At 45.3% G+C, this 23525-nt stretch overlaps 1 protein-coding gene across 1 annotated transcript in view; it reads left to right on the forward strand.

The window, feature by feature from the left end:
* CSNK2A2 (casein kinase 2 alpha 2) overlaps positions 1-23525 on the forward strand; it is a 478508-nt gene that overhangs the window by 281758 nt on the left and 173225 nt on the right. Inside the window, exon 10 of the mRNA XM_069217427.1 lies at positions 228-376. Within this exon, the coding sequence (XP_069073528.1) occupies positions 228-376 (149 nt within the window). The remainder of the gene's footprint in view (positions 1-227; positions 377-23525) is intronic.

A 23525-nucleotide genomic window follows, 5' to 3' on the forward strand; every position in this document is an offset into this window, starting at 1 on the left:
AGAACATCTAGTGTGTAATGGGGGAGTTAAGAAATGGAAACTACAAGTGGTTACTAGCTCTTTGTAGTCAGTATTGTCTAGCACTGTGCAGCAGTATCTCAAGATTTTAGCTGTGCACATTCTGAATTATCTGGCACTGTGTGTAACATTACCTCAAGTTTTTGTTTTGAGTTGGGAATTAATTTAGCTGTTCTAGAAGGACTATAATCCTTCTCTCTTTCTTTCAGGCACTCTCGGAAACGCTGGGAGAACTTTGTTCATAGTGAGAACAGACATTTAGTGAGCCCAGAAGCCCTGGATATGCTGGATAAGCTGCTGAGATATGACCATCAACTAAGGTTAACAGCCAAAGAAGCGATGGAGCACCCCTATTTTTGTAAGTTTGACTAAATAGTTAATACTAGATAGAAATAACTGACTCTGCTTACAGATTAATAGGGTTTCGTCTTTCAAAACAAATTATTGATCATGCAGGGAATTAAATATCCCTTAAGTGTGATCGCAGTGAGAGACGTTTGAAAAGGCATTGCCATGGAGTTTTCCTCTTTCCTAGTGACAAGCCCTCAAACGTTCTGATGGGACTCTAAATCTATGACTTAATTTTAGACCATGAAATATTTGCAGTGTTTTCTGTTGCAGGTTAACATTTTATTACATTGTGCCACCTAATGTTGGATCTGGAAAATTAATGTTTTACTAGGTGTTTTAGCCAAATGTTTTAGCTCAGGCATGGCTCAATGCCTGCATCACCTTGACATTCCCAATTTGTTGGCCTATCTATGTCCTTTTGAAAAAATAACTAAACTTGACCTATGACCAATTAGGTGCCTGCACCCTCTAGAATACTCCCTTCAGATTTTCGACCATGTGTTGTGTAAAGGGAGTCTCTCTGAACTCTGTTCTTTTTTCTTTTTCCTCTGAAAGCTACTTTCTACAGCCAAAGTTGTTGCTTCCTTCTAAAAAAAAAAAGGCCTTTTTAATTCCTGCAAATCCTGTGTCAAGAAAAGGCTGCATATTGCTGATCCTCACAAAGACTGCCTGTACCCTAAACAACAAGTGAAGGACTGCAAAATCTGTCTTACCTTCTCCTTTAAAACTCTGAGGGACAGGGAAGGAAAGCTTCTCTTATGGTTGCAGGCGAAGTCCAACACTTTGAGGGCAGTGTCACGGCTTCAAAACCCCAGAAAAGGTGAAGTTCACATTCCGAGGAGAGCAGAAAGGCTGCTAAAACTCAACATAAAAACCTTTCAAAGGAGAAAATTCATCTGGTCTCCGTAGGGTCAGCCTCCTCACAGCTGTCCACTTCATACTGCAAGAAAAAGGACTCGTCATTGTTCTTCTTCCTCTGAACTCTCAACATCAAGAAAAGCATCACTGAAGCTCTAGTCGACGATGACATCACTCTCAATGACAATCACCACATCCACCGTCACCACAGTCTTGTCGATGAGGCCTTCGGCGTCACTAACATCGTTGATGACTGCCACACAGACACCAGTCTCCTGACAATGTGGATTTTACATTGCACCAGTTCAGAAAAAGCGTCAGTCGACGACAATATCTTCAGAACCGTCGACGAACCGTCCTCCACCATCTATGCCACTTCCGTCGCAGCCACTGTTGACAACATCACAGTCGACTAGGCCATCATCATCGATGCCATTCAACAATGAAACTGTCGACGACTGTGCCACTGACATTGCCACAATACACTATTGCTGCCACCGCTTCAGATTCTGCTGATCCTCATATTACAATCAGAATAAAAAAAATAAAAAAAATACCACTACCACTTTGCATCCTGACGACACGTCCCCTAGAAAGGTGTCAACTTTACTACCCAGTCACCTTTTGGACTGAGAAGAGTCTGAGGATGAGGGGCCATTCGGGGACGCGTACAGTCCATCAGAGCTTCATGTAAAATATCAAGTTGGCGAATATGACAAGACAGAATTATGAATTGTATTACACCCCTCCTGCTAGACAATACAAGCTTATCCAATATTCTCAAGCAGGACTCGATACAGTGCACATGCCTACATCCCTGATTCAGGACCTTTAGACCATGCTCCGGGACTACAGACATAGGTTTTCAGATTATACTCTGGACCAACCACAGCAGCCTCTGCAACCACAACCTACCTCTCCGGTCACACCAAGGAACATGCCTCCACCCCCAGCAACAACTAAGCTTGCACCAACCTCTAGGATTGCGGCACTTCCCATAGAGGATGATACTTCCTCGGACTAGGAGAGAGAAGAGGACAAAATTGTTGCTCCTCAACATCCTCATGACGAGTGGGACGATTACTTAGCCCCTATGCCATCACCATCCCTCCGTACGCATCAGACTCTCCACCTAAGGATATCGGAGGGTTTCATAATTTGATGGATATGGCTGCCACACGTTTTCACTTGCCAACATCTGTCTCCCACACAGATTGTTTCCTTCATGATTTCAAGGAGCAAGCCAGGAAGTTGGTGAAGGCTATCCTCATAATTGACTATATAGGGAGCAAGTGAATAAAAATAATGAAGAATCCAGCCACAATGCCTCCAGTACCACCTCGTCTGCATAAGAATTAGAAAGCTACGGAAGACACTTCGGCCTGCTTAATAGGCTATCTGAAGCCAGTCTCTGTTGTGTCCCAAGCTACACAGCGTTGCTCCAAGAATCCAGCCATTCCTATTTTGGCTCTGCTAGACAAGGATGGCAGGCTCCTGGACAATGTAAGGAAGAAAATGTTCCCTGATGTCGGCAATCACTGCCTGTGCAGCCAATACCCTAGCAGTTTTAGATCGCTATGACCACCTGATGTGATTTGATGTGAGTAGCTTCATTGATCTCATCCCGGAGGATAAACAACCAGAGGCTAGAAAGATATTGCACAAGGGTGTGAACGCACCTCAGCAGAAATCATTGACTTTGCCTCAGACATCGCCTCCACAGACTTCCGACAATTAGCCTGGGCAGCAAGTTTTGTACCACCAGGGTTGGTTGAAAACCACTTAGTTTCGACTAGAGGTCCAGTCCAAGATCTTAGACATGAACTACGATCATGGAACTTTGTTCGGCAAGCATATAGATGATGCTTCATTGTCTTTTAAAACAGACTCAGACACTACCTGGTCTCTTTGCACTCTACAGTACAAAAGATTGCCCTTTCCTGGCACCACAGGCAGAGGTTTCTTTTTATTCAGAGATGGTTACCAGAGGCAACACCCGCCACAATCACAATACAGGCCTCCTTACCACCAGGCCTGCCACCAACCGCTCACAGCAGCAGACAGCCTGGTGTCTATCGCCCCAAAGGTTGGGACACCTGCCGCAAGCAATGATTTATATCGGGTACCAGATACAATTCCGCTTTCCTCCCATTCTAACCAGGTGGGTGTGAACATCTCAAATTATCTACTTTATTTGAAGGAGATAACATCGGACAAAAGGGTGTTGGATCTAGAAAGTTCTGCTCAAACCCTGGAGTTTGTGCACAGACCTCCAAACCATCCTCCAAAAGGGGCACACCCACCTCATCTTCACTTATTAAGACAAGAAGCATCTCAAATCCTCTCCATGGGTGCAATAGAGAAGGTTCCCCCTCAGAGAGGACTAGGTTTCTACTCCTGGTTTTTCCTAGTTAGAAACTCAGGAGACTGGAGGCCAATCCTGGATCTCAGGCAATTAAGCAAGTTTCTGCACAATCCTTCTGTATGATCACCCTGTCGGACATCATCCACCTTCTGAAAAGTGGAAATTACATGACATTCTTGGATCTCCAAGATGCCTACTTTCACATACCCATTTATCCTAGGCATCGCATCCACAACTCCCACACACAGGATGTTTTTTCTGAGTGCAAAAATCGATAGTCGAAAACAAAGCCTTTCTGTCAGATGAAAGACTGCAGAAGTTATCCAATCTTGCTCTAAGGATATCCAGAAAAAAGTCTGTTTCTGTTAGACTCTTCAAGTCGCTCGTAGGGTTGATGTCTTCATCAATAAACCTGGTACCTCTAGCTCAGCTAAAGATGAGACCACTGCAGGAAGAACTTCAGCATCAGTGGCTCCAGTCTCAAGGGTCCTTCGAAGACTTGATTATTATTAGACCCAGGATGGTAAAGGGATTGCAGTGGTGGGCTCACATCAATCACATTTCTCAGGGGTTGACTTTACTTATCCCAGTCCCACACTTTGTCATCACAACGGATGCCTCTCTTGAGGGCTGGGGAAGTCATTTGCAAGACTTGTGCATCCAGAGAAAATGGTCAGAAACTGAGGCATATCAATCTTCTAGAGTTAAAAGTAATATTTCTCATGCTCCATGCTTTTCTCCCACAAATATCAGGCTGGACTGTGCTGGTCTGCACGGACAACCCAACCAGCATGTATTACATAAACAGGGAGGAATGCGATCTCCATCCCTTTCACAAGAAGCTCCCTGGGACTGGCTTACGTTACACAAGATTTCTTTGAGGGCAGAACACGTGTCTTGTGTCAACAATGTTCTTGCAGACACACCCAGCAGGGCGCAGGACAGTTGTCATGAATGGGAGCTGGATCAACAAGAGGTGGGAAAGATCTTCTTGCACTGGGACAAACCGGCTTTAGATTTCTTTACAATAAACAATAACACCAAATGCCAGTCGATACCCACTTCGGGGATCATGGAGGAATGTCCTTTCAATGCAGTGTTTCAGGATCTGTGCATATGCTTTTCAACTCGTCCAGTTGCTTACCAAGGTTCTCAGGAAGATGAAAATAGAACATTACCAGCTCATCTTAATAGCTCCCTGGTGGCCCAGGCAACACTGGTTCATAGAGCTAATTCTACTATCTGTAGCCGAACCCATCTGGCTTCCCAAGAAGCGGACAATACTGACGAAGAACCAAGGCCAGACATTACATCCGGAGTAGCCTCTCTCCAGCTGCACGCATGCCCCTGAGTTCTGTGAATTCCAAAACATAAATATTGACCAGGAATGTAGGTTGATACTATTCAGAACGTGGCCCTAAAGTGCGAACAAGACTCAAATGCTAAAGTGGGGAAGATTCTGCGTTTAGTGCCAGCAAAACAACTTGCACCCATTTGAGGTTTCTCCTGAACAAATCATACCTTATCTTCTCTCGCTAGCCAAATCCAGACTTGTCACCTGGCTGCAATCTCTAGATAGAGGCATTCTGCAAACGAGGCTTCACTCTGTCCTGCAGACTCATAAAGCAGCTTATGAAGAGGTTGTTTTGCACCTTCCCTCCTGTGCGACCACCTCCTCCAGGGTAACATCTCAACAGTGTTCTTTCTCAATTAATGAATCTCCATTGGAACTGATTCATACAACTTGTAGGAAGTTGGCTCTGTATGTGCTATTTCAAAGTAAGGAATAGCATGCACAGAGTCCAAGGGTTCCCCTTAGAGGTAAAATAGTGGTAAAAATAGATAATACTAATGCTCTATTTTGTGGTAGTGTGGTCGAGCAGTAGGCTTATCCAAGGAGTAGTGTTAAGCATTTGTTGTACATACACATAGACAATAAATGAGGTACACACACTCAGAGACAAATCCAGCCAATAGGTTTTTGTATAGAAAAATATCTTTTCTTAGTTTATTTTAAGAACCACAGGTTCAAATTTAACATGTAATATCTTGTTTGAAAGGTATTGCAGGTAAGTACATTAGGAACTTTGAATCATTTCAATTGCATGTATACTTTTCAAGTTATTGACAAATAGCTACTTTAAAAGTGGACACTTAGTGCAATTTTCACAGTTCCTGGGGGAGGTAAGTTTTTGTTAGTTTTACCAGGTAAGTAAGACACTTACAGGGTTCAGTTCTTGGTCCAAGGTAGCCCACCGTTGGGGGTTCAGAGCAACCCCAAAGTCACCACACCAGCAGCTCAGGGCCGATCAGGTGCAGAGTTCAAAGTGGTGCCCAAAACACATAGGCTAGAATGGAGAGAAGGGGGTGCCCCGGTTCCGGTCTGCTTGCAGGTAAGTACCCACGTCTTCGGAGGGCAGACCAGGGGGGTTTTGTAGGGCACCGGGGGGGACACAAGCCCACACAGAAATTTCACCCTCAGCGGCGCGGGGGCGGCCGGGTGCAGTGTAGAAACAGGCGTCGGGTTCGCAATGTTAGTCTATGAGAGATCTCGGGATCTCTTCAGCGCTGCAGGCAGGCAAGGGGGGGATTCCTCGGGGAAACCTCCACTTGGGCAAGGGAGAGGGACTCCTGGGGGTCACTTCTCCAGTGAAAGTCCGGTCCTTCAGGTCCTGGGGGCTGCGGGTGCAGGGTCTCTCCCAGGCGTCGGGACTTTGAATTCAAAGAGTCGCGGTCAGGGGAAGCCTCGGGATTCCCTCTGCAGGCGGCGCTGTGGGGGCTCAGGGGGGACAGGTTTTTGTACTCACAGTATCAGAGTAGTCCTGGGGTCCCTCCTGAGGTGTTGGATCTCCACCAGCCGAGTCGGGGTCGCCGGGTGCAGTGTTGCAAGTCTCACGCTTCTTGCGGGGAGCTTGCAGGGTTCTTTCAAGGCTGCTGGAAACAAAGTTGCAGCCTTTCTTGGAGCAGGTCCGCTGTCCTCGGGAGTTTCTTGTCTTTTCGAAGCAGGGGCAGTCCTCAGAGGATGTCGAGGTCGCTGGTCCCTTTGGAAGGCGTCGCTGGAGCAGGATCTTTGGAAGGCAGGAGACAGGCCGGTGAGTTTCTGGAGCCAAGGCAGTTGTCGTCTTCTGGTCTTCCTCTGCAGGGGTTTTTCAGCTAGGCAGTCCTTCTTCTTGTAGTTTGCAGGAATCTAATTTTCTAGGGTTCAGGGTAGCCCTTAAATACTAAATTTAAGGGTGTGTTTAGGTCTGGGGGGTTAGTAGCCAATGGCTACTAGCCCTGAGGGTGGGTACACCCTCTTTGTGCCTCCTCCCAAGGGGAGGGGGTCACAATCCTAACCCTATTGGGGGAATCCTCCATCTGCAAGATGGAGGATTTCTAAAAGTTAGTCACCTCAGCTCAGGACACCTTAGGGGCTGTCCTGACTGGCCAGTGACTCCTCCTTGTTGCTTTCTTTGTTCCCTCCGGCCTTGCCGCCAAAAGTGGGGGCCGTGGCCGGAGGGGGCGGGCAACTCCACTAAGCTGGAGTGCCCTGCTGGGCTGTGACAAAGGGGTGAGCCTTTGAGGCTCACCGCCAGGTGTCACAGCTCCTGCCTGGGGGAGGTGTTAGCATCTCCACCCAGTGCAGGCTTTGTTACTGGCCTCAGAGTGACAAAGGCACTCTCCCCATGGGGCCAGCAACATGTCTCTGGTGTGGCAGGCTGCTGGAACTAGTCAGCCTACACAGACAGTCGGTTAAGTTTCAGGGGGCACCTCTAAGGTGCCCTCTGTGGTGTATTTTACAATAAAATGTACACTGGCATCAGTGTGCATTTATTGTGCTGAGAAGTTTGATACCAAACTTCCCAGTTTTCAGTGTAGCCATTATGGTGCTGTGGAGTTCGTGTTTGACAAACTCCCAGACCATATACTCTTATGGCTACCCTGCACTTACAATGTCTAAGGTTTTGTTTAGACACTGTAGGGGTACCATGCTCATGCACTGGTACCCTCACCTATGGTATAGTGCACCCTGCCTTAGGGCTGTAAGGCCTGCTAGAGGGGTGACTGACCTATACTTGCATAGGCAGTGAGAGGCTGGCATGGCACCCTGAGGGGAGTGCCATGTCGACTTACTCGTTTTGTTCTCACTAGCACACACAAGCTGGCAAGCAGTGTGTCTGTGCTGAGTGAGAGGTCTCCAGGGTGGCAGAAGACATGCTGCAGCCCTTAGAGACCTTCCTTGGCATCAGGGCCCTTGGTACTCGAAGTACCAGTTACAAGGGACTTATCTGGATGCCAGGGTCTGCCAATTGTGGATACAAAAGTACAGGTTAGGGAAAGAACACTGGTGCTGGGGCCTGGTTAGCAGGCCTCAGCACACTTTCAATTGTAAACATAGCATCAGCAAAGGCAAAAAGTCAGGGGGCAACCATGCCAAGGAGGCATTTCCTTACACAACTGAGTTGACATTTCTCACATGGAAGGTCGCAACTCTTCTTTCTCACACTTCTACCTGGAGAGTCAGTGACATACAGGCCTTTACGATAAAAGAACTCTTCCTGCTTTTCACAGATGACTTGTCCTTCTCAGAACAAATCCAAGATATATCCCAAAGGTTCCTTCTCATTTCCACTTGAACGAACCATTCATATTACCAAAAAAAAAATCCAAATCCCTGTATCCCAGCTAAAAGAACTCTACACACTGGACATCAAACAATGTTTGAAATGTTATCTTCACTGCACTAAACGGTTCAGCTGAACAGATCAACTGCTAGCCTCTTATAGTCAAGGGCGTGAGGGAACAGCAGTAACGAAGTTGACAATAGCGTGGTGGATTTCATCAACCATTCAGTTTTGTCACACTAAAGCTGGCAAACCGCTGACCAGACCACCTAAAGCACACTCCATGAGAGCAGTGTCAACCTCAGCTGCTCTCTTTGCAGGCATCACTCTCGACAACACATGTCGACCTGCAACATGGAAGACTACTCATTCCTGTAGGCAGCATTGCAGTTTTGAATCAGCACAGTACAGCGATTCAGCCGTAGGACAGGCTGTGTTGCGCTATCTATTTCATTAAGGTGAGCTTGATTCTTAATTCAAATGACTTTCATACTCTTTAATGATGTTTTCCTTGTATTGCTTAACCAAATCATCACACATGTATGTTTACAGTCTCAAGTATTTACTATCAGATTGAGTGTATTATTTTAAACTCTACTTATCCATAGCTATTTTGTTTCCTTTGTTTACTATCATGAACTGTTTTTGTCCTTGCCCACCATCAACTAAGGGTTGTTACAGTTGCTTTAAGTACTGCTTGCTATTCTTATTCAAGCATGTGAATCTATGAAAGATCCAATACTGGATAAGAAAATAGGTTACTTAACTGTAACTACAGGTTCGATGGCATCTGTCGCTGTAGATACGCATGTTTTGCAATAGCTCGCCATCTGGTGTTGGGCCGGAGTGTTACAAGTTGTTTTTCTTCGAAGAAGTCTTTCGAGTCACGGGACCGAGTGATTCCTCCGTTTGTCTCCATTGCGCATGGGCGTCGACTCCATCTTCGATTGTTTTTTTTTCCGCCATCGGGTTCGGACGTGTTCCTGTCGCTCCGAGTTTCGGAACGGAAAATTAGCTAATTTGGGAAGATTTTCGTCGGTATTGTTGCGTTCGGGATCGGCGTACTTAGATTCAACACCGCATCGAAGATCGAAGAGCTCCGGTGCCCTTCGGGGCAGTTTTTCGATCCCCCGTCGGGGCCTGGTCGGCCCGACCGCGTGCTGAAGAACGCCGATGGAACGGACCCCGTTCCGTTTCTGCCCCAAATGCCACAATAAATACCCCTATACAGACCAACACTTGGTCTGTAACCTGTGCCTGTCACCTGAGGACAGTGAAGACACCTGTGAGGCCTGTCGTGCGTTCCGGTCCCGAAAGACACTCCGAGACCGTCGAGCCAGAAGACTTCAGATGGCGTCCGCGCCGACAGCCCACCGAGAGTTCGAGGAGCAGGAAGAGGAAGGTACCTTCTCGATCCAAGAATCGGACTCCGAAGGATTCGACGATACACAAACCGTGAGTAAGACGTCGAAAACCACACAGAGGAAAATTTACAAGGCCCAGGGGACGCAACTGCCATCAGGCCATGGCTCCACCCATAAATTCGGTGACCGACCGTCGGCACCGAAAAAGGCCCAAACAGTGCCGAGATCGTCCGACTCCGGTCGAGACACTGGCACGCAGCCTTCTCGGGACCGAGAAAGTGCTGGAGACAAGCCTCGACACAGAGATGCCGGTGTGGACACGGCTCGACGCCGAGACAGCGGCACCGAAGAAGATCGACGCCGAGAGGTTTCGGCCCCGAGAAAGAAAAAAGTCACCTCGGAGCCGAAAAAACACGCAGACAAGGTTTCGGTGCCGAAACAAACTGCAAGCGACCCAGCTTCAGGCTCTTATACAGAAGAGCACTCGCTAACCTCCCAAATGCAAAAGCATAGGTTTGAGGAAGAGCTACAATCAACTGATGTGGACCATACGCAAAAGCGTATCTTCATACAGCAGGGGACAGGAAAAATAAGCACCCTTCCCCCCATTAGAAGAAAGAGAAGGTTGGAGTTCCTAACTGAACAGACACCACAACCAAAAGTGGTGAAAAGAGTTACCCCACCACCCTCTCCTCCGCCCGTGCTTAACGTCTCACCAGCACGAACTCCATCACACTCCCCAGCTCACACCACCATAAGCCAGGGTGACCAAGATCAAGACGCATGGGACCTATACGACGCCCCAGTGTCAGATAACAGTCCGGAGGCATACCCTACGAAGCCATCTCCACCAGAAGACAGCACCACGTATTCTCAAGTGGTGGCTAGAGCAGCACAATTTCACAACGTAAGCCTCCACTCAGAACAGGTCGAGGATGATTTTTTATTCAACACACTCTCCTCCACCCATAGCTCATACCAAAGCCTGCCTATGCTCCCTGGTATGCTCCGGCACGCGAAAGAAATCTTTAAGGAGCCGGTCAAAAGTAGGGCAATCACACCAAGGGTGGAAAAAAAGTATAAGGCGCCTCCTACAGACCCGGTTTTCATCACTACACAGCTGCCACCAGACTCTGTCGTTGTAGGAGCAGCTAGGAAAAGGGCCAACTCTCACACATCTGGAGATGCACCACCCCCAGATAAAGAAAGCCGCAAGTTCGATGCAGCTGGTAAAAGAGTCGCAGCACAAGCTGCAAACCAGTGGCGCATCGCGAACTCCCAGGCACTACTTGCGCGCTATGACAGAGCCCACTGGGACGAGATGCAACATCTCATTGAACATCTGCCCAAGGACTTACAAAATAGGGCAAAACAAGTGGTTGAGGAGGGACAGACCATTTCCAACAACCAGATCCGCTCCTCCATGGACGCTGCAGATACAGCTGCACGGACAATTAATACATCTGTAACTATCAGAAGGCATGCATGGCTCCGAACGTCTGGATTTAAACCAGAGATTCAACAAGCAGTTCTCAATATGCCTTTTAATGAAAAAGAACTGTTCGGTCCAGAAGTGGACACAGCGATTGAGAAACTCAAAAAAGATACGGACACTGCCAAAGCCATGGGTGCACTCTACTCCCCGCAGAGCAGAGGGAATTACAGCACATTCCGTAAAACACCCTTTCGAGGGGGGTTTCGGGGTCAGAGCACACAAGCCAGCACCTCACAAGCAACACCGTCCAGTTACCAGGGACAGTATAGAGGAGGTTTTCGGGGACAATATAGAGGAGGGCAATTCCCTAGAAATAGAGGAAGATTTCAGAGCCCCAAAACCCCTACTACTAAACAGTGACTCACATGTCACTCAACCCCTCCACACAACACCAGTGGGGGGAAGAATAAGTCATTATTACAAAGCATGGGAGGAAATCACTACAGACACTTGGGTTCTAGCAATTATCCAACATGGTTATTGCATAGAATTTCTACAATTCCCTCCAAACATACCACCAAAAGCACAAAATTTGACAACACACCATTCCAATCTCCTGGAGATAGAAGTGCAGGCACTATTGCAAAAGAATGCAATCGAATTAGTGCCAAACACACAAATAAACACAGGAGTTTACTCACTGTACTTTCTGATACCAAAGAAGGACAAAACGCTGAGACCAATCCTAGACCTCAGAGTAGTGAACACTTTCATCAAATCAGACCACTTTCACATGGTCACACTACAAGAAGTATTGCCATTGCTAAAACTACACGACTACATGGCAACTTTAGACCTCAAGGATGCTTATTTCCATATACCAATACACCCATCGCACAGGAAATACCTAAGGTTTGTATTCAAGGGAATACATTACCAATTCAAGGTACTGCCTTTCGGATTAACTACCGCACCAAGAGTCTTTACCAAGTGTCTAGCGGTAGTCGCTGCACACATAAGAAGGCAGCAAATACATGTGTTCCCATATCTAGACGACTGGCTAATCAAGGCCCATTCGTTAATACAGTGCTCAAATCACACATCATATAATACAAACCCTCTTCAAACTAGGGTTCACCGTCAATTTCACAAAATCCAAAATTCTGCCGCGCAAGGTACAACAATACCTAGGAGCCATAATAGACACATCAAAAGGAGTAGCCACTCCAAGTCCACAAAGAATTCGAAATTTCAACACCATCATACAACGCATGTATCCAACACAAAGAATACACGCAAAGATGGTACTACAACTCCTAGGCATGATGTCTTCATGCATAGCCATTGTCCCAAACGCAAGACTGCACATGAGGCCCTTACAACAGTGCCTAGCATCACAATGGTCACAAGCACAGGGTCACCTTCTAGATCTGGTGTTAATAGACCGCCAAACTTACCTCTCGCTTCTGTGGTGGAACAACATAAATTTAAACAAAGGGCGGCCTTTCCAAGACCCAGTGCCACAATACGTAATAACAGATGCTTCCATGACAGGGTGGGGAGCACACCTCGATCAACACAGCATACAAGGACAATGGAACGTACATCAAACAAAACTGCATATAAATCACCTAGAACTTCTAGCAGTTTTTCAAGCACTAAAAGCTTTCCAACCAATCATAGTTCACAAATACATTCTCGTCAAAACAGACAACATGACAACAATGTATTATCTAAACAAGCAAGGGGGGACGCACTCCACGCAGTTAAGCCTGCTAGCACAAAAGATTTGGCGTTGGGCAATTCACAACCAAATTCGCCTAATAGCACAATTTATACCAGGGATCCAAAATCAACTCGCAGACAATCTCTCTCGAGATCACCAACAGGTCCACGAATGGGAAATTCACCCCCAAATCCTGAACACTTATTTCAAACTCTGGGGAACACCTCAGATAGACTTGTTTGCGACAAGGGAGAACGCAAAATGCCAACACTTCGCATCCAGATACCCACACAAACAGTCCCAAGTCAATGCCCTATGGATGAACTGGTCAGGGATATTTGCTTACGCTTTTCCTCCTCTCCCTCTCCTTCCTTACCTGGTAAACAAACTCAGTCAAAACAAACTCAAACTCATATTGATAGCACCAACTTGGGCAAGGCAACCCTGGTACACAACGCTGCTAGACCTATCAGTAGTACCCTGCATCAAATTGCCCAACAGGCCAGATCTGTTGACACAGCACAACCAAAAGATCAGACACCCAGATCCAGCATCGCTGAATCTAGCAATCTGGCTCCTGAAATCCTAGAATTCGGGCACTTACAACTTACCCAAGAATGTATGGAAGTCATAAAACAAGCCAGAAGGCCATCCACCAGGCACTGCTATGCAAGTAAATGGAAGCGATTTGTTTGCTACTGCCATATTAATCAAATACAACCATTACACACAACTCCAGAACATGTAGTGGGTTACTTGCTTCACTTACAAAAATCTAACCTGTCTTTCTCTTCCATTAAAATACACCTTGCAGCAATATCTGCATACCTGCAGACTACCTATTCAACTTCCCTATATAAGATACCAGTCATTAAAGCATTCATGGAGGGCCTTAGGAGAATTATACCACCAAGAACACCTCCTGTTCCTTCATGGAACCTAAATGTTGTCCTAACTAGACTTATGGGTCCACCTTTTGAACCCATGCACTCCTGCGACATACAGTTCCTAACCTGGAAGGTGGCATTTCTCATCGCCATTACTTCCCTAAGAAGAGTAAGCGAGATTCAAGCGTTTACAATACAGGAACCTTTTATACAACTACACAAGAATAAGGTCGTCCTAAGGACCAATCCTTAATTTTTGCCAAAGGTTATTTCACCGTTCCATCTAAATCAAACAGTGGAACTTCCAGTGTTCTTTCCACAGCCAGATACCGTAGCTGAAAGGGCACTACATACATTAGATGTCAAAAGAGCATTGATGTATTACATTGACAGAACAAAAAACATCAGAAAGACTAAACAACTATTTATTGCATTTCAAAAACCTCATGCAGGAAACCCAATATCAAAACAAGGTATAGCCAGATGGATAGTTAAATGCATCCAAATCTGCTACCTTAAAGCTAAACGACAGCTGCCCATTACACCAAGGGCACACTCAACCAGAAAGAAAGGTGCTACCATGGCCTTTCTAGGAAACATCCCAATGCAAGAAATATGTAAGGCAGCCACATGGTCTACGCCTCACACATTCACCAAGCACTACTGTGTAGACGTGTTATCCGCACAACAAGCCACAGTAGGTCAAGCCGTACTAAGAACATTATTTGACTACTTCCACTCCTACAGGCTGATCCACCGCTTTTGGGGAGATAACTGCTTACTAGTCTATGCAAAACATGCGTATCTACAGCGACAGATGCCATCGAACTGAAAATGTCACTTACCCAGTGTACATCTGTTCGTGGCATCAGTCGCAGTAGATTCGCATGTGCCCACCCGCCTCCCCGGGAGCCTGTAGCAGTTTGGAAGTTACCTTCAATTATTTATATATGTATCATCTCAACCTTAAATAGGTGCATACTTAGTCACTCCATTGCATGGGCACTATTACTACAATTCAACTCCTACCTCACCCTCTGCGGGGAAAAACAATCGAAGATGGAGTCGACGCCCATGCGCAATGGAGACAAAAGGAGGAATCACTCGGTCCCGTGACTCGAAAGACTTCTTCGAAGAAAAACAACTTGTAACACTCCGGCCCAACACCAGATGGCGAGCTATTGCAAAACATGCGAATCTACTGCGACTGATGCCACGAACAGATGTACACTGGGTAAGTGACATTTTCATTATCCAGTATTGGTATCTTTCAAAGATTCACATCTGACTCCCCCTCCTCCCCCTTTAAGGCTCACCTTCCATTTCCATATATGCTTCACTCTTGTGCTCAGAAATCTGAGGGAAAGAGCCAATCTTTGGAGTATTTTGGAGGGTGCTGGCGCCTTAATGGTCATAGGTCAAGTTTGGTTCTTTTTTTAAAAGGACATAGATAGGCTACTTGATTGATTGACTACTGCCACTATAGCCTATGGTGATTCCTGCATACTGCTTTCCCAAGGTACAGTGGGACTCCCACTTTGACGACGGGGAATGTTTCAAGCATGTGAATCTATGAAAGATAACTGTAGTTACAGGTAAGTAATTGTTTTCTGAAGTTGGGTTTATATGGGAATTGTAAGCTGTGAAGGAAAATGTCTAAACATTTAGTTATAGGGAAACAAAGCCATGAGGCTGTACTCTGTTGTAAAAAGTGTTAAAAAATAAATTGGTTGCAGCAACTGTTCTGACAATTCCTTAGGGAATGGAATCTTCATTTAAATTCTGCCTTCTGTATAAAACTAGAATCCATGAAAAATATTCTGTGGGTCTGCAATCTCTCTTTTCTCAAGGGCACATACAACAGAGTGACTGGTGTGCCTGGCATTTTAGTTTGTTGTAATTGTAGTACAATTCAACCAGAAAGGTATTGGGCTCATAATAAAGTGGGTTGGGCCCAATTTGTAAAGAATCACCCCAAAGAGTCTTTGGAGTAGATTTTAGTTCCAGCCCCTTGATATACCTCCCTAAAAAATAGTTGTCCAGAGATTTTCATTTTGGATTTGTGTTTCTGTATCATTAGAGAGGTAATTTAGCTTGGGGGGGACATTGCTAATTCGGGCCGATTGTTTATCTGGACGATATTTTTAAAAAATGGCGGATGTGCTGCAGTGATAATGTAATATTTTGGAACCGTGAGACCTATACACTTTATTTTGGTGTCAAAACATAGGTTTTTGGGGTCAAGTAGTCTTACAGAGACCGGAAATAACTGCTCAGAGTAACCCTTCCACCATTTTTCAAAATGGTGGCTCTATTGTATTAGAAAATCTTAAGAGGGTCTTAAAGCCTACCCATTACTTACCATCGGTTGGCTCCCATGTCACTTTTGTTACCTTGATTCTGATTGGTCAGCTCGCCGTCTTTCACTTTGAATGTCTTCCTGCTTTCCCTGTCCAGCCCAAGTACATCTTCCGGTTACTGTCCAGTGGCCAGTGTCCTTTAATTGGCTACCGACTTCAGAATGTACTTTTTAAATTTTATTTGGTATCTACCACTCCATGCGAGTACAGTTGTATACCATCTCTCCTCACTCTGCTCTTCCCCCATTGTTGCCTAGCACCCTCCCCCATACTTTGTTGTGTTTCACTTATTAAGCAAGCATTTGTAAAGCCGGTAGCTTTAAATTTCATACCGTCTAGAGATTTTTTTTTTTTACCAAACTTCGATAATACACACACACATCAGTTACAGGATAGGCTATAGCGTGCGAGCGTCACTAACGCAAACAGTCAAACCTGGCTGTGTCATAGCATTATTATTCACTCCTTTGTCCTGGGTACCCACTCCTGTGTCCTCCACAGCCTTCCCAAGGCAGTGCCCACTGATTCCATGGTAGTGGCGCCGGGCATCATTAACAACCACGGCCTCATCAAGAGCAGTCACCGGCTGAGCTGTCATGTTTGCTGCCTGTCTGCCATCAACATTTATGATCCAGGTCTGTTCAGGTAGCTCAGAGCCACCTCATCATACCATCACTCTCCCAACTCCCTTGCAAGAAGTGCTGGAACTGGGAACGAGTTTCGAGTCTGCGTCAGCCCAGCATTATGTAATCCTGGGCAAATCACATAGACACTTAAAGTAAAGAAAATGATAGTGCTTTAACACGGCCAGCGTTGACCATGTCCCGGAGTTATTTACTTCACTTTCAGCCATGCTGCACGGCAGGGCAATCGCAGCTGTGCAAATGTCTAAACACATTGACAAAAAAGATAAACATTGGTGAGACCTATAGGCTTTTCCAAATCTTTTTCTGTTGAAGATTTCCCCCTGATAGACAGGATTGCAAAAAAATATTGCCCAGTACAATTTGTGCTGCTTTTATATTTAGTTGGGAGTGTTCTGGAAAATGTCATTATCCATTATTGGATCTTTCATAGATTCACATGCTTTAATCATTCCCCTTCGTCAAAGTGGGAGTCCCACTGTACCATAAAATAGCAGTATGTATCATTACCATAGGCTTTAATGGCAATGAACAATCTCTTTTACAATATATCAATATCCTTTTGTAAAAGGAACCAAACTTGTAACATGACCAATCAGGCGACAGCACCCTCTAGAACACTACCCAGAGACGCAGTTTCCCATAGACTTTCAAGCTCAAGTGTAGTATATGAATTACGAGTGGAGCCTCCTAGGGGAGGAGGGTGGATCGCTTGTGAACCTATGAAAGATACCAATACTGAATAACTGCAATTACAGGTAAGTAACCTTTTTGCTTAACCAGTATTGAATCTTTCATTGATTCACATGCTTGAATCAGAATATATAGCTGTTTCAGTTTTCAGCATTGTTATGAAACAATATCATATTTACAGACGGTGGGTAATAATGCAACATAATTAGATTTTGTAATCATAATATATAAAACAATAAACCAAATAAGAATTATGAAAGTAATACCATGTAATAAACAAACGTAGGTAACTTTGTAAAGAAAATGTTCCCTTAAATAGAGGCTTACCTTACAGGACCGAATGTCGTAAAACCGCTTGTCCTACTGCTGCATCTTCTCGGAGTTCCGACTGCATGCAGTAGTGCTGTATAAATGTGTGGGCATTCTTCCATTTTGCAGCACGGCAAAACCTTTCCAATAGCACACCCACTAAAAGAGAAGCTGTGGTGGATACCGCTCTTGTTAAGTCTGCTTTGGCCTTGGCTGCTAGCGGTTTACCTGCCTTTGAATGGCAAAACTGGATTGCTGCGGAAATCCATCTTGAGATCATGGCTTTGGTAACTGCATACACTTGATTTGCGTATGTCTTTTGTATGATGAATATAGAATTTAATGTATCTCTTGAGATCCAAAGTACGAAGCGATTGCTGGGATAGCCGGGCTGGGGAAGAAAGTGCATAGAATGAATGGTTAATTCAGATGGAAGTGAGTTGGTACTTTTGGAACAAATCGAGGATTTGTTCCTAAGAAGAAGTCACCCATAAATTGCAAGAATGGTTCTTGTGTAGTGAAGGCTTGTATCACACTGACTCTTCTTGTAGATGGAAGCGCTAATAATTATGCCATTTTACAGGTTAGAAATTTGAAGTCAGCTTTGTGAATGGGCTCAAAATGTGATTTCAATAACTGAGAAAGCACTAGATTGAGATGTCATTCCGGTATTGGGGCACTGACAGGAGGAAAAAGCCCTGAATAATACTTTCTTGAATTGTTTGATTAGTCTCTTTGAGCAAAGGGATGGAGAATGAGATGGCTTTCTGTATCTCGATATTACTGCAAGGTAGACTTTGACAGATGCATGCGTCAATCCACATTTAGTCAGAGATAATAGATACAGCAGAACCTGCTCAGGTGGTGTCTTTAAAAGGTATAAGTTAGATTGTTGACACCACATGCAAAATATTTTCCATTTAAATCTATATGTTTTGATGGTGGAATCGGCTCTTGCTTTAGAAAAAATATGCTTGCAATCCTGATGATGGTCTAAATCTTTGAATTAATTGAACTCCGGAGCCATGCACACAAGTGGAGTTCGGTCTGGATGGAGAACCTGTCCTTTGTCCCTGGTTAGTAATGTTGTAAGTGGTGGAAGGTGAATGGGTTTGCATGTCGACATCAGAAGAAGTTCCGTATACCAGTGTTGCCTGTGCCATCTGGGAGCAATAAGAATTCGGTGACAATGCTCCCTTTTAATTTTCCTGAGAACCGTTGGTATGCGAGGGAAAGGGGGAAAAGCGAATCATTGACCATTTCATCAAAAGGACATTCCCCCACGATCCCAGGAGAGGGAGCTACTGGCATAGAACTGGCATTTGGTGTTCCTGTCTGTTGCCAAGAGGTCTAACACTGGCCTGCCCCAACGTGAGAATATTTTGTCTGTCTGCATTTGATCCAGCTCCCACTTGTGCAGCTCTTCTGTTGCCCTGCTGAGTGTCTGCTAGGGTGTTGGTGACTCCTGACACATGCTCTGCCTTTAGCTATATGCTGTGAACAGTGAGCCAATTCCAGACATCCTGAGCATCTTGGGAAAGCGTTGGTGATCATGTCCCTCCTTGCTTGTTTATATAATGCATGCTGGTCATATTGCCTGTGTGAACCAGCACTGAGGCACCGGCTATTCTCGGAAGAAAGGCCTGCAGAATGTGGAATATGGCCTTCAATTATAACCTGTTTATTTGCCATGTTTTCAGTTGTATTGACCAGCATCCCTGAATCTGCAAGTCTTGCAGGTGGCCACTACAGCCGTGTAGAAGCATCTGTTATGATAAACTCAGGGATCTGAGGTAGAAATGTGAGGGGTTGTGACAAATGAGAAATTTGGGACCACACACCAGAGGCTCCTTTATGGTTGGAATAATAGGCACAACTTAGTCGAATGATACTTGCATTTGGATCCATTGTCTTTGCAATTCTTCTTGCAGTGGTCTCATCTTGAGTCCTGCAAAAGGTACTAGACTGATCGAAGAAGACATCATGCCCAGCAACAATTTGTAGAGGTGGACCTTCTTCTTGACAGTCTGAATGCTAGAGCTCTTAGTTTGGTTTGGCTGTCTTGAGATAAATATGCCTTGTTGTTGATAGTATCCAGTCGAGAACCTAGGAATATTATAACCTGACTTGGAATAGTGACTGATTTCAGGAAATTGATTGTGAGGCCCATCTTGTGATATAGGTTGAGACAGGCTTGAGTGGTTTTGGCCGCCTGAGACTTTGTAAGGGGTTTTAGCAGCCAGTCGTCCAAGTAGGGAAAAACTTGGTAACCTTGGATTTTTAGAGCGGCTGCTTCAGTGCCAGGCCCTTGGTGAATATGCAAGGCGTCAATTTGAGCCCGAATGGAAGCACTTTGAATTGGTAATGGGCACCAACTACAGAGAAGCGAAGATATTTCCTATGTTTAGGATGTTAGGGATGTGAAAATATGCATTCTGCAAGTTGAGAGTCGTCATGAAGCCTCCGCTGTCGTGGAAATGCAGGATATATGAGAGGGGGATTATCCCAAATGATTATTTGCGTAAGAATTTGTTCAGCTTCCTAAAATCCAGAATTGGGCTCCATTCACCTGTTTTTTTTTTTTTTTTTTTGGGGGGGGGGGTATGAAGAGGAATCTGGTATAGAAACCTATGCCCCTTTGTGAAAGCGGAACTCTTTCTATTGCTCCTCCTTTTGCAAATATGATGAGGGCTTCCTTTCTTAATAAGTGAAGATGAGAGGGGTGCACTCCCCTTGGAGGGTTGTTGTATGGCCATAAGTGACCTAGTCCAATACCAACTTGTCTGCAGTTATCTCTCTCCATTGTGGTAGCTGGTTGGAGATCTTTGCACATACGGTGTGTGTGTAGCTGGTACCCAGAGAAGGTCACCGTTTGCCTCCTCTCTCTCTACCCTGGGAGGGTTGCTTCCGACGAGGGACTTGTTAAAGGCCACTGTAGGCAGTTGACGGTACTGTTGCTGGTAGCCTGGCCGTCCTGTACTGAGTTTGAAAGGGCTGGAACTGCTGAGGATTCGTTATGCTCCTTGATGGGGGGAAAAAAAACCTTCCACAAACTCCTCAAAAGGGAGGTTTCCTATACTACAATGTGCCCAGGAATCTAGCAGAGTCTGAGTCAGTCTTTATTGCTAGCAGCGCATCATCAGTGTGCTTTCCAAAAAGCGTCTCACCGTCATAAGCCATATCTAAAACCTTTGACTGGACCTCCGGCCTAAAAGATGATGACTTGAGCCATTCTTGGCGTGTGAAGGCTGCTGCTTCGGCTAGTTGATGGAAGCCTGTTGAGACAATTTCAAGCGTGCAGTGTATTACCTCAGATAAGGTGCGCTCTTCTTCTTGGAGGATCTTTGCTGCTTCTGCTTTCTTGTCTTCTGGGATAAGGTCTGTGAGATTTCCGATATCCGACCTCATCTGTCTATCGAAGCAGTCAAGGATAACCAGCGAGTTAGCGGCTCGTACTATGATGGCAGACATGAGGGAGAACCCCTTGCCCACATTGTCCAGACGTCTGCCCTCTCTATCTATTGGAGTAGAAATTGGGGTGGACGGGTTCTTCTACAAATTCCTTTCATATGTACACCCAGGGAAAATCTAGGTAATAGCAGGAGTGTTTTTTCTGTTCCTAACAAAACAAAATGTAATTATTAAGGTGAATAATGGAAAAAATGCAGCACACTAAGATGGGGACAATAATGCCTATATAAAAATAAATGCATTATGCTTAAATTCATTACTGTAAGCAGTCATAGTGGAAATTATTTTCTTATGTACACCAGGTAAAATCTGGGTAATAGGAGTGGTTTTTTTCTGCTCCCAGCAAAAGAAAATGTCACTAGTATGGTGAACTATGGAAATAATTCAGCACCCTGAGATGGGGTGCCGCAGAAATCAACGATAATGTCTATATAAAAATAAATACATCTTTTCCAGTTACACACTGCATTATGTCTAATTTCATTTCTGTTGGCAATCAGTTTCCAGATAATACATGGATGTTTTTTATATATGCAGTTAAACAGAAGGAGGACATATAACTCTCTGCCTCTACACGTTCAGATGTACAGCAGTTAAAGGTCATGCGGATAACTGCACTTACTACTAACGTTGTTGGCAACCCTGTTTGCACCTGATGAGATTTCAAACATTTTTCCAGGGGAAAAAGCTTGCTCATGGGGGAAAAATCCTACACTGGCCTATGTATATACAGTCAATTTTTACTGAGGGGGTGGACCTCCTTGATATAGGATGACTTACAAACCCCTCCTAAGGGACCACATCCACAAAGGCAACACAGCACCTTTTTACCAAGTGGACGTGCCCTCAACACAGAGTATAGCAGTCCCTACCACACTAATTTCACTAAACAAGGTGTTTATCACTTCAACAAAGTGGTGAGTGAGCTTCAGTAAAGAAGACTAATCTTGACCACATGGTTGGGCGTGGCTCCTCCAACCATTATGACCATTCAGTAAAGAAAATAAAAGACGAGGTAGATTTGATGGGAGACCGATCTCGACCAGTTTATGGGGCGTGGGGAACCCAAAAAAGCATGAGTTAGCTCCAACCAGGAAGACTGATCGTGACCATAGTGGGGGTGTGGGGGAGGGGCAGGTCACCACCACCACCACCACCACCTCCTCCTCCTCCCCCATGCATATTGCATAGCAAGGCTTTTTGCTTAACATAATGCATTCCTGGCAATGCAAACTCAGTTCTTTACCATGTTGCTTTTATGTTAAACCACATATACACCTACATAAAGGCAAAGTACAAAGATTAAAAGATCACCTTTCAACCTGTACTGCGAGTAATGCATGCAGTCAGGCAGAACATTCTCAATAGTTACAGTATTTCACCCTTGCCCATTATGAGTGCGGTGATCAATGCAAGTATAGGTATGCATTTACTTGCTGCAAAAGGGTTTCTAATCACAAATAGTTTGGTCCAAAATCCTCTGTGCGCAGTAGAAATTAAAAAAAGGGAAATCTATGTGTGTGTGTGTATATGTATGCGTATATATGTGTGTGTGTGTGTATTTCCATATATATATATATATATGTTCGATGGCATGTGTAGCTGGAGATACACATGCTGTGCACATCCCGCCATCTGGTGTTGGGCTCGGAGTGTTACAAGTTGTTTTTCTTCGAAGAAGTCTTTTTTCGAGTCACGAGACCGAGGGACTCCTCCCATTTCGACTCCATTGCGCATGGGCGTCGACTCCATCTTAGATTGTTTTTTTTCCGCCATCGGGTTCGGACGTGTTCCTTTTCGCTCCGTGTTTCGGGTCGGAAAGTTAGTTAGAATCTCGGAAAAATCGTCGGTATTGTTTGCGTTCGTTATCGGGTTAGTTACAACAGATCGACACCGAATTAAGAAGAGCTCCGGTGGCCCTTTGGGGTTTTTTCCATCCCCGTCGGGGCCTGGTCGGCCCGGCCACGTGTCTCTTCAAGGCTGATGGAACGGACCCCATTCCGCTTCTGTCCAAAATGCCATAACAAGTATCCATATACAGATCAACATCTGGTCTGTAACTTGTGTTTGTCACCAGAACACAAGGAGGATACTTGTGAGGCCTGTCGAGCGTTTCGGTCCAGGAAGACACTCAGGGACCGAAGAGCAAGAAGACTGCAAATGGCGTCGGCGCCGACAGGACAAGAGCGTTTCGAGGAGGAGGAAGAAACATTCTCCACCCAGGATTCGGACTCTGAGGAGATCGATCCCGAGGAAACGCCGAAAACCGTGAGTAGGACGTCGAAACCAAGAACTCACGAGAAAAGCGCTAAAGCCCAAGGAACGCCACCGCCAACAGGCCATGGCTTAACCCGAAAAATAGGTGACCGTTCATCGGCACCGAAAAAGGGCGAGCTGGTGTCGAAGTCATCCGACTCCGGTCGAGATACCGGCACACAGC

The sequence above is a fragment of the Pleurodeles waltl genome, chromosome 12, assembly GCF_031143425.1.
Source record: "Pleurodeles waltl isolate 20211129_DDA chromosome 12, aPleWal1.hap1.20221129, whole genome shotgun sequence".
NCBI classification, from domain to species: Eukaryota; Metazoa; Chordata; class Amphibia; order Caudata; family Salamandridae; genus Pleurodeles; species Pleurodeles waltl.